General features: G+C 39.6%; 1 protein-coding gene across 4 annotated transcripts in view; it reads left to right on the top strand.

Annotated features, from left to right (window-relative positions):
- Window positions 1-16,555, top strand: part of lmo3 (LIM domain only 3) — a 56,390-nt gene extending 39,835 nt beyond the window's left edge. For all 4 annotated transcript variants that reach the window (XM_055191159.2, XM_055191161.2, XM_055191160.2 and 1 more), the window contains exons 3-4: window positions 671-796; window positions 15,357-16,555. In XM_055191159.2, the coding sequence (XP_055047134.1) occupies window positions 671-796; window positions 15,357-15,462 (232 nt within the window). In that variant the 3' untranslated portion in view covers window positions 15,463-16,555. The remainder of the gene's footprint in view (window positions 1-670; window positions 797-15,356) is intronic.
- The last annotated feature ends 534 nt before the right edge of the window (window positions 16,556-17,089 follow it).

Genomic DNA, 17,089 nt, shown 5'->3' with positions numbered 1-17,089 from the left:
AATTAGCGTCGCACACCTGAAGTCAATAGATAGATGCGTAGGATAAGACGACAAAAAGTTGCCTGATGAAGATCAGTTGATCGAAATGTTGCAACGCAACTTTCATTAAAAAAAAATTTAGCAAGCAGATAGTGTGCGGAAATTGTTCTTTGTATCTTTGTATGTTTATATATTTAAAATTTTCCTGGAAGACATTTTGTGAAACTTTTGTGAAAATCACAAAAAAATGCTTGCGGGCAACTTTTCAAAAAAAGACTCGCGGGGAATGAGTTAACATGTTGTCTACATGTGGTAGTTCCTCTGTAAGGGTACCCAGCTACAGTAGATGATGTTACCTTCATAACATACAGTATGTGATCTTGCAGGATATATCATCTTTAGGTGTTCAAAATACAATATCACATGTATATGACCGACTAACCGGCAGTGAGAACACAGACTGAAACTTTTTTGCACCTTCAAAAATATTTATTGTCTTACGTTGTCCAGCCATGTTCCTGAAATATCATAGGGCTATAAGAAAAAAAATAGATAGATGCCAACCATACTCCCGGGTGGACCCATTGTGTTATGAAGCCCCCCGATATAGGTCATGGTTGTTTTTTGATATCACCATTCAAATATATTTTCAGATTTTGGTCCTAAATCTTGTTTTGAAACTCTTTGCCAGGTTGTTCGGTGTGACGGGAAACTGCGCAGCCTGCAGTAAACTTATCCCAGCATTCGAGATGGTCATGAGAGCCAAGGAGAACGTTTATCATCTGGATTGCTTTGCATGCCAGCTGTGTAACCAGAGGTAAGCCATACTGCACCAAACCCCTTAAATTCCTAATTTGGAGTATTTGAAGCAAATCTACATGCAGATGTGTCGAATTATGGACCATTACTGGTTATCGAACCCCTTCCTATCCAAAGCATCTTACAGTAAATATATTGCAGTGACGTAACCTCTTAAGCCCCACATTGCGTCTCACTCAAGGGCACAATTCTGATAGGGAATCCCGGGAACTCTCAAGTTCATAAAAATGCCCCTCATTTAGTTTGAAAAATGACCTTGGGATTACACGTCCAGTTGTTTTTGGCAGGCATTTCCTTATCCAAAGCATCTGAAATTACATCGGCCTACAGTACAGTCCCTCTGGAGCAAAAAGTACATTGCTCAAGGACACAAAAGTGATATGGGATAAATCTTCAGTATCGGCACACTGGGATACGAACCAGCAACCTTTTGAGTTGTACGCTCAGCACGTTCTTGCAAAAGCTGTTTGGCATCCATAGCTTACAACAAAAAAAGCGTTTTTACATATTTTTCTTGTTTTGCAATAACGGATATGAAGTGAATTGTAGTCGACAGCTGTATCGATAATTGCTTTGCAAATAAAAATGTACTTTTATATCAAATCAGACTTTGGAACGCTAAACAAATTTGTCATTGCTGCAGTTTGCTATGCACAAATTGCAATGCACTACTTTAAATATTGTATGCCCAGCAGTTTTCTCATCGCATAATGTGTTTGCTTCATCACATTGAACAAATTGTGTTGTTTGTCCTCATTCACAATAAGAAATAGAGGCCATTTGTCTTAAAATCTGCGAAAACGGTAAAGCGAGGCTAAATAAAGAAAAACTTACCATATGCACGGGCCGTTCATCAGATACCCGATTCATACACGGCACGCACAGGTGCAACACGAGAGGGGCAGATTGCGGGATCCAGTTACGCTCAATTAACACCAGGTTATTGTCTTGCCACTTCACTTGACTGCACGAACCACGTTCACCTAATCTAAGAAGTCAGCTAATCTTCATCAGCACAGCCACAGACAGGTCTAGCGCTTGGCCGGCATTAAAGCCCATTTAGACCCAGGCAAATCTTTCTTTTTGCATTAGGCCAGCCGATCAACTGTTTAATAAAATCGGCGTCAGTTTGCTTCGCACGCGCAACGAAGCCTTGCTGCATGTTTCATTCGCCCATCACAATTCAGCACAAGATTTATAGCATGGCGCTGATGCTAATTGTCTGTATGAATTTCCTGTCAGTTGACACTTTTAGATGTTTTGGTGGAGGGGTTTACATTGATTTGAAAACTTATGTGATGCAACAAAGCTCACATAATGTATTAGGACACATCAGCTGCAGTTTTTCAATATTTTACTATGTTCTTACCTCAACTTAGATGAATTAATACATACCTATCTTTTTCAATGCGTGCACTTTTAATCTTTGTACAGTGATTCTTGAAAGTGTTAGCATTTAGCCTAGCCCCATTCATTCCTATGGCTCCAAACAAAAGTTTTATTTTGTGCCACCATACTTGTGTAACTACTCATCTTTAAATAGGGAAAACTTGGAAGTGTTTGGTGGCTTCTTAATTCATCCCTGTTTGGAGCCATCGGAATGAATGGGGCTAGGCTAAATGCTAACACACTCACAAGGCGCTGTACAAAGATTAAAAGTGAATGCATTGAAAAAAGATGTAGGTATTAATTTGTCTAAGATGAGGTAAGAACATAGTAAAATATTGAAAAACTGTGGTGTTTTCCTTTAATATTAAAGGGAACAGATTTACAAGTCATGTCAACAGAGATGAGTTGTCAGAACTTATAAATTATAGTTGAGAAGAGTCGATTTAATTTGATAAGTTATAACAACTCACCTGTAGTTATAACAACTCATCTCTAGTCAAGATAAATAATAGTAAGTTGAAATGACTGGTAAATCCGAACAACAAAAAATTTGAAGGCAGCAAAGTATGTTTTACAGTGCAAGGGATCACTTGTAAAACATGTATTAACTCTTTCCCAGCCATTATTAAAGTCTTAAAGGGACACTCCACTTTTTTTGAAAATATGCTCATTTTCCAGCTCCCCTAGAGTTAAATATTACATTTTTACAGTTTTTTAATCCATTCAGCTGATCTCCGGGTCTGGCGCTACCACTTTTAGCATAGTTTAGTATAATCTGTTTAATCTGATTAGACCATTAGCATTAGGCAGTCCCTCCAGAAAAACGCGATTGTGCGATCGCACGATATATTGCATAATCAGCCAAAGTCCGCATATTTATGCGGGGCTGCATTTTTTCCAAATACAACGCACTTTCGCCGCATTAATTACAGATTTCCGCACACAAAATATGCGGGGCTTGCATGATTTCATAATCCCCACATTTTCGTAGCAAAAAGTCACATATATATTGGCAGAAAGTTGAAAAATTTTGCATTTACTTCCCAAAAGCGCAGCCGTGTCTTCTGTTGCCATGGGAACGTTATGAAGTGACGTGATTATGTGACGTGAACATCATTGCAGCTTTTGCTAGTTTCCGCAGTTTTTGCAAGTTCCGCAATTTTCTCAAATTCCCGCAATTCCATTGCATAAATTGCATAAATATCCTGCATATTCCGTCGCTTTTTTTTAAGAAAACATGCCGCAAAATCGAGGATTTTTGCCCGCAACAATTACAAAAAAACTCTGCGTTTTTCTGGAAGGACTGATTAGGGCTGCACGATAAATTGCATGTGTTTGTCACACGCATCTCATCAGTAATTCCGGTTCCTTGATTAGTATTAAATCGCCATCAGCTGTTAGCCATCAGATTAATTATCGCGGACGTATCGCCTGCGTGTGGTATCGCATGCGATTTATCGTGCAGCCCTAATTAGCATCGCGGAAAAAAACCCCCAAAGAGATTCAATATTTTTCTTATTTAAAACTTGACTCTACTGTAGTTACTTTGTGTACTAAGACCGACAGAAAATGTAACGTTGCGATTTTCTAGGCCGATATTGCGTAGCACCTGAAAATAGTCCCCTGATAGTGAAACGAAACCAAGGGGACTATTTTCGGGCAGTGCGGAATATCACTACGCCTGCTGCAGCCATGTTACAGCAGCAAAGTCCGTGATTATTACACCAGAATGAAAGTATAGTTCATAGCCATAACTGCCTAGAAAATCGCAACTTTAAATTTGCCGTCGGTCTTTGTACACAATGTAACTACAGAAGAGTCAAGTTTTAAATAGGAAAAATATTGAAACTCTTTTGGTTATTTTTTCGCGCGATGCTAATGGTCTAATCAGATTCAATGAATTATGCTAAGCTATGCTATAAATGGTACAAGCAGACCCGGAGATCAGCTGAATGGATTCCAAAACGATAAAAATCAAATGTTTAACTCTGGGGAAGCTGAAAATAAGAATATTTTCCCAAAAAGTGGAGTGTCTCTTTAAGTCGCACGGGTATATTTGTAGCAATAGCCAACAATACATGGGTCAAAATTATCGATTTCTCTTTTATGCCAAAAATCATTAGGATATAAAGTAAAGATCAAGATATTTTTTATATCAATGATGAATGATTGAAATAAATGTTGATGCTCGTAACGTCATAATTAAATTATGAGAGGACTACTAGTTCTCGATCGCTACCACCGTTAACTAGTAAATCTTAAAACCCTGCACCGCACCTGGTTTGCTCTCACATTAGATCGCAGATGAAACCCAAGTGTTTTACAACCTCAAGTGAATTTATCAGGATGAGAAACCGTTTTCAGCATCAGATCTTCACTATGTGTGCGTTACCCAAGAGAGCAGCGTATCAACTGCCTGATATGCAAATCGCCTCCATTTGACCACCAGCAAATTCATTCGTCAACAAGCTGAAGAGACATTATCTCCACAGACACACGCCGTCCGACACGTCTCAGGCACTTTGTTGCTCCGTCAGTGTCTTCTGAGAAAGCCGAGCGAATTCTGATGGACTCGAATGAAAGAAAAGAGGAACGGCCGGGCTTTTCATGACGCGTCCGTCATCGTGACAGCTCCGCGCATTACACGAGCCCAGAGTCGTCCGGTGATGCTTTTTAATAAACATCAACACAAACAGCAGAATGCTTTTGATAAAATAGATATTTGAAAGAGACACAATAATGTCAATCGTTGTTTTGAATAGCGAGTCGGACCAAATTAGGTTTCATACATACATGTATTTATTTATTGAACGTACTTTGCACTTAGCAACTGAATAAAAGTGTCACTGATTGAATCGGGAGTAAATTTATAGTTTTTTTCCTTTCAGCCCATGTCTGTTAACTTTGAGGATATTTGTATGTTAGTGCACTTCAGAGCATCGACAAATAAGGATTTGTGACCCTGCCTGTGAAAACCCCTTTTTCATTATGTGAAATATAACCTTGATATCTTTCTCATGTCAAAGATTGAAATTAATTAACTTTGATGCTCCGAATCTCATCATTAGATTTTGCGATTTACACATTTAACCAAAATATAGTAGCAGTTTACAGACGACCGAACAAAAATATCACTTATTTTGCATTTCCTCAAACACCAAATGTATGCAACCTGTGCACGTTCGCCATTCCATAGGCTATTTAAATGAGGGTCATTCTGTTACTTTGAACGTTTTGAAGATGGCTTTTCTCGTTTGTTCCTCTTCTGTCTGCTTTTATATACATCCCACCCCTGCACTCGCTCTTCTCATTTCCCTTCCTCAAACATTATTAAAGAGGCCGTGGCCTTTAAAAGAGCCAACTAATCCATCTTACAAACCGCTCCGCTCGACATCAGTGACGTGGAATAGGCATTTTGATGCTTGGAACAGGCTATGGGGTCCCTCGGGTCACTCAGTATAATTATTCTCCCCCACGAGGGTCAAAAATGGCCCGACATTGGTGTTTGATGCTTAAATTATTACAATCAAGGTTTTAATACGGCAGGGCCACCCCTCCTTTCCTCACACATGTAGCAAAGAGGTTTCATTAGTCAGAGCAGTCCACACAAAAACATTATTAAAAATATCTTAAATACTGGCCTTTATTAGATTCATTTCAACAAAACTTTGGGCCGGATCTGCTCTGGAGCTGCTGACCGGATCCGGCCCAGAGTCAATTGCGGTGTGGGTTTTTTTTGTGTGCGTCGCGTCCTTCGTATATGCTAGGATGTCACCAAGCCCTCTCATATCTCAACTTGACGACTCCTAGACAGCAGAGGACTTCAGGCTGGTTCCACTTTGGAGCTGCTGACTTTGGCACAGATCCGGCCTTAAGTGGTCTGTTGTCTGGGTTTTGTTTGTGTGCGTCCTTTGTATATGCTATAATGTCACCAAGCCCTCTCATATTTGACTTGATGACTTCTAGACAGCAGACGCCTTCGGGTCGGATCCGCTCTGGAGCTGCTGACTTCGGCATGGATCCGGCCCAGAGTTATCTGCTGTCTGGGTTTTGTTTGTGTATGTCCTTTTTATATGCTATGATGTCACCAAGCCCTCTCATATTCGACTTGACCACAGACGACTTTGGGCCAGATCTGTTCTAGAGCTGCTGACTTCGGCACGGATCCGGCCACATCTGCTCTAGAGCTGCTGACTTTGGCACAGATCCGGCCTAAAGTGGTCTGTTGGTTGGGTTTTGTTTGTGTACGTCCTTTGTATATGCTATGATGTCACCAAGCCCTCTCATATTTGACTTGATGACTTCTAGACAGCAGACGACTTCGGGTCGGATCCGCTCTGGAGCTGCTGACTTCGGCACGGATCCGGCCACATCTGCTCTGGAGCTGCTGACTTTGGCACAGATCCGGCCTAAAGTGGTCTGTTGTCTGGGTTTTGTTTGTGTGCGTCCTTTGTATATGCTATGATGTCACCAAGCCCTCCCATATTTGACTTGACGACTTCTAGACAGCAGACGACTTCGGGTCGGATCCGCTCTGGAGCTGCTGACTTCGGCACGGATCCGGCCCAGAGTCATCTGCTGTCTGGGTTTTGTTTGTGTATGTCCTTTTTATATGCTATGATGTCACCAAGCCCTCTCATATTCGACTTGACGATTTCTAGACAGCAAACGACTTCGGGCCAAATCCGCTCCGGAGGCGCTTACTTCAGCACGGATACGGCCAGATCTCCTCTGGAGCTGCTGACTTCGGCACAGCTTTGGCCTAAAGTGGTCTGTCGACTGGGTTTTGTTTTTGTGCGTCCTTTGTATATGCTATGATGTCACCAAGCCCTCTCATATTCGACTAGATGACTTCTAGACAGCAGACAACTTTGGTCTGGATCCGCTCTGGAGCTGCTGACTTTGACACGGATCTGGCCCAGAGTCATCTGCTGTTTGGGTTTAGTTTGTGTGTGTCCTTCGTATATGCTATGATGTCACCAAACCCTCTCATATTCAACTTGATGACTTTTAGAGAGCAGACGACTTCAGGACAGATCTGCTCTTGGAGCTGCTGACTTCAGCACGGATCCGGGCTAGAGTCATCTGCAGTCTGGGTTTTGTTTGTGTGCATCCTTCGTATCTTCAATGATGTCACCAAACCCTCTCATATTTGACTTGACGACTTCTAGACAGCAGACGACTTCGGGACAGATCTGCTCTTCGGCACGGATCCGGCCCAAAGTCTTCTGCTGTCTAAGTTTTGTTTGTGTGCGTCCTTTGTATATGCTATGATGTCACCAAGCCCTCTCATATTCGACTTGACGACTTCTAGACAGCAGCATATACTTCGGGACAGATCTGCTCTTGGAGATACTGACTTCGGCACGGATCCGGCCCAAAGTCGTCTGCTGTCTAAGTTTTGTTTGTGTGCGTCCGTTGTATATGCTATGATGTCACCAAGCCCTCTCATATTCGACTTGACGACTTCTAGACAGCAGACGACTTTGGGCCAAATCTGGTCTGGAGCCACTGACTTCGGCACGGATCTGGCCCAGAGTCGTCTCCCCTTATGGGTTTGTGTGTGTCATTCATATCTGCAGTGATGTCACCAAACCCTCTCATATTTCGACTTGACGACTTCTAGACAGCAGATGACTTCAGGCCAGATCCGCTCTGGAGCTGCTGACTTCGGCCCGGATCCGGCCCAGAGTATTCTGCTGTCTGGGTTTTGTTTGTGTGCGTCCTTCATATCGGCATTGATGTCACCAAACCCTCTCAAATTTCGACTTGACGACTTCTAGACAGCAGATCCGCTCTGGAGCTGCTGACTTCAGCCCGGATCCGGCCCAGAGTATTCTGCTGTCTGGGTTTTGTTTGTGTGCATCCTTCGTATCTTCAATGATGTCACCAAGCCCTCTCATCTCTAAACTTCCCTCAAATCAAACATCTTACTAATCACATCCAGCTGACCAAGTTCAAAATTTTGCTAACAAGCTCACCGTACATTCTTTACTTGTTGAACGTCACACTGCACATTGTAGTCCACAAGTGCAAATGTAATTTCATGTTATATTCCCATTGCTGACCAAACACTGAACAGTATGTTAGAGTTTGGACTCGTATGACACCTTATCATCAGTCATACTGTCATCTGTAGAGTATCCCATCATGCATTGCACCCAGACGTAATCTAGTAGTGATTACTAATGATCTGGATCTGATTCTGCTCACCTGGCTGGAGGTTATATTCTTAGCCTGCCTATCAGGAATCAGTGGGATTGCACGTGTGTGCCGTGTGGTTTTGAGACCTTAGCCGGCTGTTAGCCACAGATCAGCCATGTAGGGACAGATAATCGATGAGCCTGTCGTCTGCTCAGTCCTCAGTCCCAATTCCTGGTGATGAGCCTGGGCTATGCTGCTCAGAATCTCCCCGGGAGATTCGAAGAAGGCCAGAGCCCGGGTGACAGGTCAGAGAGGTCACAGGAATGGGGCACCGTCCTTGTCAGTATGTCTGAAAAGCATGGGCCAAATTGGGTCCTGCGTACTTAGGAATCACAGTTTCGGCCACAAACAATAGACTCTTTTCCTAAGAGACTTCATCACAGCTTAGTTACAGCCTACACACGATAGAAAACCCACACGGTTGCGTGCGATTTCTGGGAAGTCCCTTTTAAAGGAAGCCAGTTCACTTGGCAAGTTCACCCCAAATTGAAAATGTTGTCATTTATTCACCCTCTTGTTGTTTGAACTCTCAATGTCTTTCCTAGCTCTTCAGAACCTAAATACATGTTATACATGGTATACATTTTTAGTGTCCCAGAGTACATAAATATCTGTACCTAAATGGTACATATTAGGACCTCTTTAAAGGGTACTGCCCCAGTGACAGCTTGGGTCCATTTTTTTCTGACAGTGCAAATCAAAATTAGTTTAAAAAAGATGGCAATGAGTCATCATAATGTTTGCTTTTGTAGCTTGATTACTGCAAAAAATATATATTTTAAAGACCTATCAAAAAAGGTGATTGGCTCTTTTACGTAAAAGGCAGGACTTCCGTTCTTATGCTATATCTGCAGTGTGTTTTCGAGCTGACATCAATTCTGTTCTGTACTGTAACATCTTGTTCACATCATCCAAGGTTTCTTTCAGTATTTTCATTCATCCTCTCTCTTTCTTCTCAGTCTTTCTCTTTCCTGCATGTTATTTCACAGAAGAGGAATGTTACTACTCTAGTTAACACAGACCTCAGAGGCAAATAGCTGACGAAGCCATACATCATTAAGTCCACTGCCTTGGAAGCCATCTTTTCTTTAACAAGACGGGTCTCGATAGACGCATTCATCATTACTGTCACACCTGAGGAAAAGAGAGAGAACGAGAGATGTATTAAAGGTGGTGAAGGACAGAAAGAAATAAAACAGAGCCTCCGAGAACGTAATGAAATTGTTCATTGACCCTTCACTAAGTCCCACCTCGAAAACGTGACTGACCGATCCTAACTTAGCAATGGTTGCCATCCACCGTATTATGTAAATCTATGTTTTAAGACATTGTATATGTGCATGCTGGGTATTGCGCGTCATCCATCACTCCCAAACGAGTGTGTATTAGTAAGGACATTTATATTTGCTCCGAGGTCTTTAATCATGTTAATGCATAATTCATCAGTTTCTGTAAATAAAACAGGCTTTCTAATTTCATTCTTTCAGCAAAATTGCACTCTTTAAAAAATATTTAAAGAGCACCTATTGTCCGATTCACGATTTTACATTTCCTTTGGTGTGTAAGTGTGTACAAGTACATGTTAACGATATGCACAAAGTACAACGTTAATCTCTTTTCAGCGTACTTCCTGGGATTGGTGATGTAGTAAAGGCCGACATTATCATAATTCCTCCAACTTCCGAATCTTTCAAACATGGTAAGGAGCGTCACATTTCCGGCTGACATCAGAGGAATTCAGGCCAATCACAACGTACAGATTAGCTGGCCAATCAGGGACAAAGCGCTTTTCAAATCGATAAGTTATGTACAAAATGTGTGCGTTTTAGGAAGAGAGTGAAATCTGGAGCTACAAAAAATGTACAGTATCTGGAAAATAATGTTTTTTGAACCATAAACATATACCAAATACATAAAATAACGTTGTTTTTAGCAATGAAATAGGTGCCCTTTAAATTCGTATATAAAACTACAGACTGTATTTTAAGATTTGACTTTAAAAAAAAGTTGACATAACTTATAAAAACAAGAAATAGTTTTAAGTTAAAGTAACATACAAATATATGTTGATTTGACAAAAATGCCGCATTTTTTTACAGACCACTGTAAAAAATTCCTTGTTGCACTTACATTTTTACATTCTTTCTTGACTAGTGAAGAGTTGCCATAATTTATAAAAATAAAGTTGAATTAGCTTAAAGTTATTTCAACTTCATTTTTATTTAAATCGACTCTTCACAAATCAATTAATTGTAAATTAAAGTTGATTAAACTTAAAAAGATTAAAGGATTAGTCCATTTCCATGTCATCCAAAATGTTGATGTTTTTGTTTGTTTAGTCGAGAAGAAATTATGTTTTTTAAGAAAAACATTCCATGATTTTTCTCATTTTAATGGACTTTAATGGACCCCAACACTTAACAGTTTTAATGCAGTTTAAAATTGCCATTTCAAAGGACTCTAAACGATCTCAAACTAGGCGAAAGGGTCTTATCTAGCGAAACAATTGACAATTTTGGCAAGAAAAATAAAGAATATGCACTTTTAAACCAAAACTTCTCGTCTATCTCCGGTCGTGTGACGCGCCAGCGCGACCTCACGTAATTGCATAATGCCGTGGAAAGGTCACGTGTTTCATATATGAAACGCACATTTGTGGACAATTTTAAACAATAAACTGACACAAAGACATTAATTAGAAATACAACAACGTCGGAACGATTCTCCACACTTGTAAACACTGGGGCGTAGTTTCGCATACGTCATCCGTGACCTCTTGACGTGATGATGTATTACGTAAGGTCGCGCTGGCGCATCACAGGACCGGAGATAGACGAGAAGTTGTGGTTTAAAAGTGTGAGATCGTTTAGAGTCCTTTGAAACTCCGTTGAAAAAAACTGTTAAGTGGTAAGTTTTGGGGTCCATTAAAATGAGAAAAATCCTGGAATGTTTTCCTCAAAAAACACAATTTCTTCTCGACTGAACAAAGAAAGACATGAACGTTTTGGATGACATGGTGGTGAGAAAATTATCTGGATTTTTTTTAAGAAAATGGACTAATCCTTTAAGTGCAACAAGGAATTTTTACAGTGTAGTCTAAGAGGCAAGTTGTATACTAGCAAAGGGTCGAAATTTACGGTCACACCTGAGTAAACACCACATCTGACAAGTTTATGTTTTCTTCCTCCACTCGATGGAAAATACTAAAAAGCAATTAAAGCAATCGAAAGTTGAACACATCTGGGGGAGGAAAGATTAAAAGAGAGGCCAAAGGGGAACGCATCAAGCTAAGGGTAATGTAGGTGCGCCGAACATGTGGCGATCTGTAATGACTGCGCGCGAAGGGCGACGCGAGGGCATTTATTACCGACGTCTCTGATGGGCTGACTGCAATATCCTCGTCATAATTGGCACGCAGATGTCACAGACGTTGTTGACATTTCACCAAGCAGAAACAATTTGGCGTGGAGACGAGGGTAAGAGGCGACCGAAAACACAGGCTGTAAATAAACAGAAAGATCCTATTAGCCGAGAAAGCGAGAGAGACGGAAAAAAGAAAGAACGAGTGCTCAGAAGAGGAGGTGGAGAGACCGGGATGTCAAAGAAGACAGACACTAATGGATTCCTGGCAAGAATGTGTCATTTAAACAGGACGTTTTTATTGGAGTGAATGACACCGTTACATTAAGCACACCTCTGCTTTGTGTTAATCACCGTGTCAACAAGCGCGATTAATGGATATTACTTGTTGATACTCGCTCCAAACTAATGGCTGCGCATTCTTGCTTGACATTGGCATGTTGTGTATAACAAATAGAAAGTTTTCTCTTGGAAAGTATTTACAATTTTCGCACTCGCTCATTATATTCGAGAATGACGGAACGGATAATGGCTATCCGATCTTTTCCGTCTCCTACGCGTTAAAACGGTCTGGAGTAACACGTTTAAGAGTTAGTAATTGGTGAAAGTTCATGACGTAAGAGGATAAATATTGCATTTCCAATACAGCCTCCAGCAGAACCAGAACTATTTCCGTTTAAATACCTTAACTTTGTCAATTATACAGAAAATTACGCTTAGTATTGTGTCATTAGCCCACGCCAGATTGTATTGAATCAACTGCAAATCTTCAAGTGCACTTAGGATACCGCCTATCTAGGCAGCAGGCAGCTCAATGGACTATTTTCTCTCCGTAATCCTCTACACTTGAAAAAGGGAAGGGAGGTTTGGGTAGGGAACGTTGGTCAGCCACGCCAGTAAACACGAGCACTCGTTGGCGCGCCGACCTTGTCGAACTCTCGCTGCGAGCAAGATAAGCAACCCTCAGGACGACTAAACACACAGAGCTTTCTCGCTCCCCCGTTTTTCTTTCTCAACATAATCTTCTTTCCAAAAGGTCAAGTGAGACAGGGGCCCGTTGGGCAGCGCTGAAGCAGAGGAATCTGTGGGGTTTATTTATGAATCCGCTGCAGGTGGAGAAGATGCCGGGTACCTTTGCGATAGACTCTAGAGATACTCTATCCAAACCGCGTGCCCGCAGGATAAGTCCTCTAGACGCACAGTAATATTGAGGGGGTGGGATACTGTTTGTCGTGAATTACAGTAGCCCGTCTTTATCCGTCTTTGGGGAAGTCTATACCACATTTGTTAGTAATGAGCCCTTTTGAGTACCTCTCCCCGCATTTCTTTAATTGTGGGCACTTAGGACCTGTGGAATTTTAGGAAGTACACACTTTTTATACTTGTAGAAATGTTGAAAGCATTACAATATTTGAAAATTATCTTTTGTGTTTGACAGTTTTGTGGTGTAAATAACAGTATAACATTTTAAGAATAAATGTGACCCTGGTACAGAAGACAGAAGTCGCACGAGTATATTTGTAGCAATAGACAAAAATACATTGTATGGGTCAAAATAATAATTTTTTTATGGCAAAACTCATTAGGATATTACGTAAAAATCATGTTTAATAAAGATATTTCCGTAAATATATTAAAATGTATTTATCATTAGTAATATAAAGACTTCATTTGGACAACTTTAAAGGCGATTTTCTCAATATTTAGATTTTTTGCACCCTCATATTCCAGATTTTCAAATAGTTGTATCTTGGCCAAATATTGACCCATCCTAACAAATCATACGTCAATGGAAAGCTTATTTTACAGCTGTCAGATGATGTATAAATCTCAAATTTAAAATATTGACTCTTATGACTGGTTTTGTAATCCAAAATGTCAGACTGCTTTGGATTGCTTGGGCTAAGTGTGTAACTAGGATTTTGTGTTTCCCAATTAAACTTTTATTAAATTATTACTTATTACACAATTTAACTTGAACATGAAACAAAACCTTACATCTCAATTAAAAATCTTTAGTTATAAAAACCTGGTTTTGTGATCCAAAATGTCAGACTGCTTTGGATTGCTTGGGCTAAGTGTGTAACTAGGATTTTGTGTATCCCAATTAAACTTTTTTATTACTTATTTAACCTGAACATGAAAGAAAACATTACATCTCAATTAAAAATCTCTAGTTATAAAAACCTTTTTAAATGTGATATTTAAATCTGTCTTTTTTGGTTGTTTTTTATTAGGGCCCGAGGTGCGAGAACCCTATTGTTCTTTAAAAAGTTATTAATATTATTATTATTATTGGGTTTTTTTGCATTTCATCTCAAACACATTCTGTAACAAAGTACCGGTAAACTAAGACAAAAAGTTGTTGGACAAATTTTTTTTTTTGAAAAGTATTATACATTTCGAAATATTTAAATAATAATTATTATGTAATAAATTATGATTAATAATAATAATAAATATGTCTTATTAAGATTATTTCCAACAAGCAATAGCCATCATTTCACCATCTAGGTTAACTATAGACCTGATATAGTCCAGCTATATCATGTACACAGTAAAAAATTACTTCTTGCACTTAAATTTTACAAGTAATTTTACATTTTTTACATTTACATTTTTTATAATTTAAAACAACTTAAATTAACAACCTTTTTTAACTTTCTTTCTTGACTAGTCAGGAGGTGGTATAGGTTTTAAAAAATTAAGTTGACTTTATTTTTATAGGTTATAGCAACTTCTAACTAGTCAAAAAAGTTGAAATGACGTATATATTAATTAATTAAACTTAGGTGCAACAAGTAATTTTTACAGTGTATGATATACCATCATGTAAGCATCATGTAGACCTCTATTACATTTTTACCAAGAGCCCAAATTTGAGCCTAGACACCTGGGCTGTGTTTGGACTCCTATTAGATGTCTTTTAAACGCAAAATTGCCCAAACATTTTATATTTTCCTTATTTTCAAGAACATTTACATGTGATGTTAAAAAGTGTATAGGCCTGGTTTCACAGACAAGGCTTTGCTAAAGCCAGGACTAGGCGTTTAAGCATCTTTAATAAACATGCCTTAGAAAATAGATGTTACTGGTTTATAGCTTGAGACTGGAGACAGACGAGAAGTTGTGGTTTAAAAGTGAATTTTTTTTTTCTTGCCAAAAATGACAATCGTTTTGCTAGATAAAACCCTTAAAGGATTAGTCCATTTTCTTAAAAAATAAATCCAGATAATTTACTCACCACCATGTCATCCACACTGTTGATGTCTTTCTTTGTTCAGTCAAGAAGAAATTATGTTTTTTGAGGAAAACATTTCAGGATTTTTCTCATTTTAATGAACTTTAATGGACCCCAACACTTAACAGTTTTAATGCAGTTTAAAATTGTAGTTTTAAAGGACTCTAAACAATCCCAAACGAGGCATAAGGGTCTTATCTAGCGAAACGATTGTCATTTTTGGCAAAAAAATATGCACTTTTTATCTAACATTTTTAGTATGCATCTGTTTACCTGTTAAGAGTTAAAATAAAGGGAAAATCAACCACTGAGGTATAAAAATGCTTGTACTTGAACATTTGTCTTTTTGTTTTGTTTGTTCCAGGTTCTGCGTTGGAGATAAGTTCTTCCTGAAGAACAACATGATCTTGTGCCAGACGGACTATGAGGAGGGTCTGATGAAGGAGGGCTACGCGCCGCAGGTCCGCTGACTCCCTTCCAACAGTCCTGCGCACATGAGGGGAATGAGCTGAGAGAGGACCTGAAGGGGGACATGCAATCAGACACAAAAAGCACTAGCGTCCTCTCCAGCCCCTGTTCCCGTCACACTGTATATATGAAGACGGGGGACAGAGTACTGTACAGATTAGACGTTTTTTTGTAAGTGGGAGAAAATCGGCGTGACGACGATCTCGGACCTCTGTAGTGGTCGTAACGATGCTGTGTGTGATGGCCTCATGAAGACCCGTTGGCCCAACGTTGTGAACATACACGCACCCAACAATACTGCCCCCTGTCCCAACCATAACAAAGACGATGTTTCACTTACTTCACAGGATTTAAATAATTAAAAATAAGCTAGATATTTATCGGAGAGAAGTTGTGAATATGTTTGCAAGAAAGAAGGGAGCCAAGTCAACGAAACATCTCAGGTTGAATGGGTTTCCTTGTTTTCAGGCTCAAGTAACATGATTTCATTTACAAAAAAAACTCCTGTTTTTGTAAAAGATGACATTTGGGTATGACTGTATGTAATGGGATTTGATGGGAAAAGTGGGGTTTGTTACTTTCACTGTATTTATTTACTAAGCTTTTTGTCGTTGCGCAAAATATCAAGACTCTGTCTCTTACTTGTTTCTACCTGAACTAAATCAATGCTCAGTCGCCGAGCATCTCGAGTGTCACCCTGTTTTACAATGTCAGATTTTTGGTCGATCAGCAGGCGTAATCTTAAAACAATCATGTGAATACCTGGTCTGAGGATTTACCATCACCAGGTTTTGTTTACTGTCGAGTCGAGGCAACGCTCAAGCCACATCACTATTGATGTTGAAGCATTATTCCTGGATAATCCTTTTATCGTCTGCAGCTACCTTTGAAGACGGAGGGTGCAAAATGTGAGGACAAACTTCATTTGTATATGGTGGTTGTACATATTTACAAAAAAAAGATTCCTTTTTGCTTGCTATTGTATATGGATTTTCTTTTTATGTGTTATTCAGCATGAGATGTTTATTTTTAGGATGTGTACATACTGTACTGTAATCATTTTAAGCACAAATGTAATACAGTTTTATTGTGTTAGCACTGTGTGGTGGCTTCTCGTCTGTTTTTCCTCCCTAAGAGTTTTTAACCTTCATCCAGAATGAATACGTGAAACAATACTTTACAATAAGGTTGTATTTGTAAACTAGATTAGTTAACAGCGACCAATACATCTACAATATTTATTCACCTTTTTAATGTTATTTAACATTTACCAATACAATTGGACGGAGCCCATAAGGGGACATGGAGTAAAAATTTAATAAAGTTTAGTTTTGCGTGCGCATGTGAAACTATCAAGTGCGCACGTGAAACTATCGAGTGCGCACATGAAACTATCGAGTTTAGTTTCGCGTGTGCATGTAAAACTATCGCGTGCTCACGTTGAACTTTTGCATGCGCACGTGAAAGTTTCGCTTTTCAATTTTTTTTTAAAGTTTAGTTTTGCGTGCTCACGTTAAACTTTTGTTTGCACAGCAAACTATCGAGTGCGCACGCAATAGGTTCACGTGCGTGCGCAATAGTTTCACACGCGTGCGCTATAGTTTGACGTGCGCAAGCAAAAGTTTAACG

Source organism: Misgurnus anguillicaudatus, chromosome 1 (genome assembly GCF_027580225.2).
Source record: "Misgurnus anguillicaudatus chromosome 1, ASM2758022v2, whole genome shotgun sequence".
Classification (NCBI taxonomy): Eukaryota; Metazoa; Chordata; class Actinopteri; order Cypriniformes; family Cobitidae; genus Misgurnus; species Misgurnus anguillicaudatus.
Note: the sequence above shows the minus strand (reverse complement) of the source record. Positions and strands in the feature narration are given on the sequence as shown.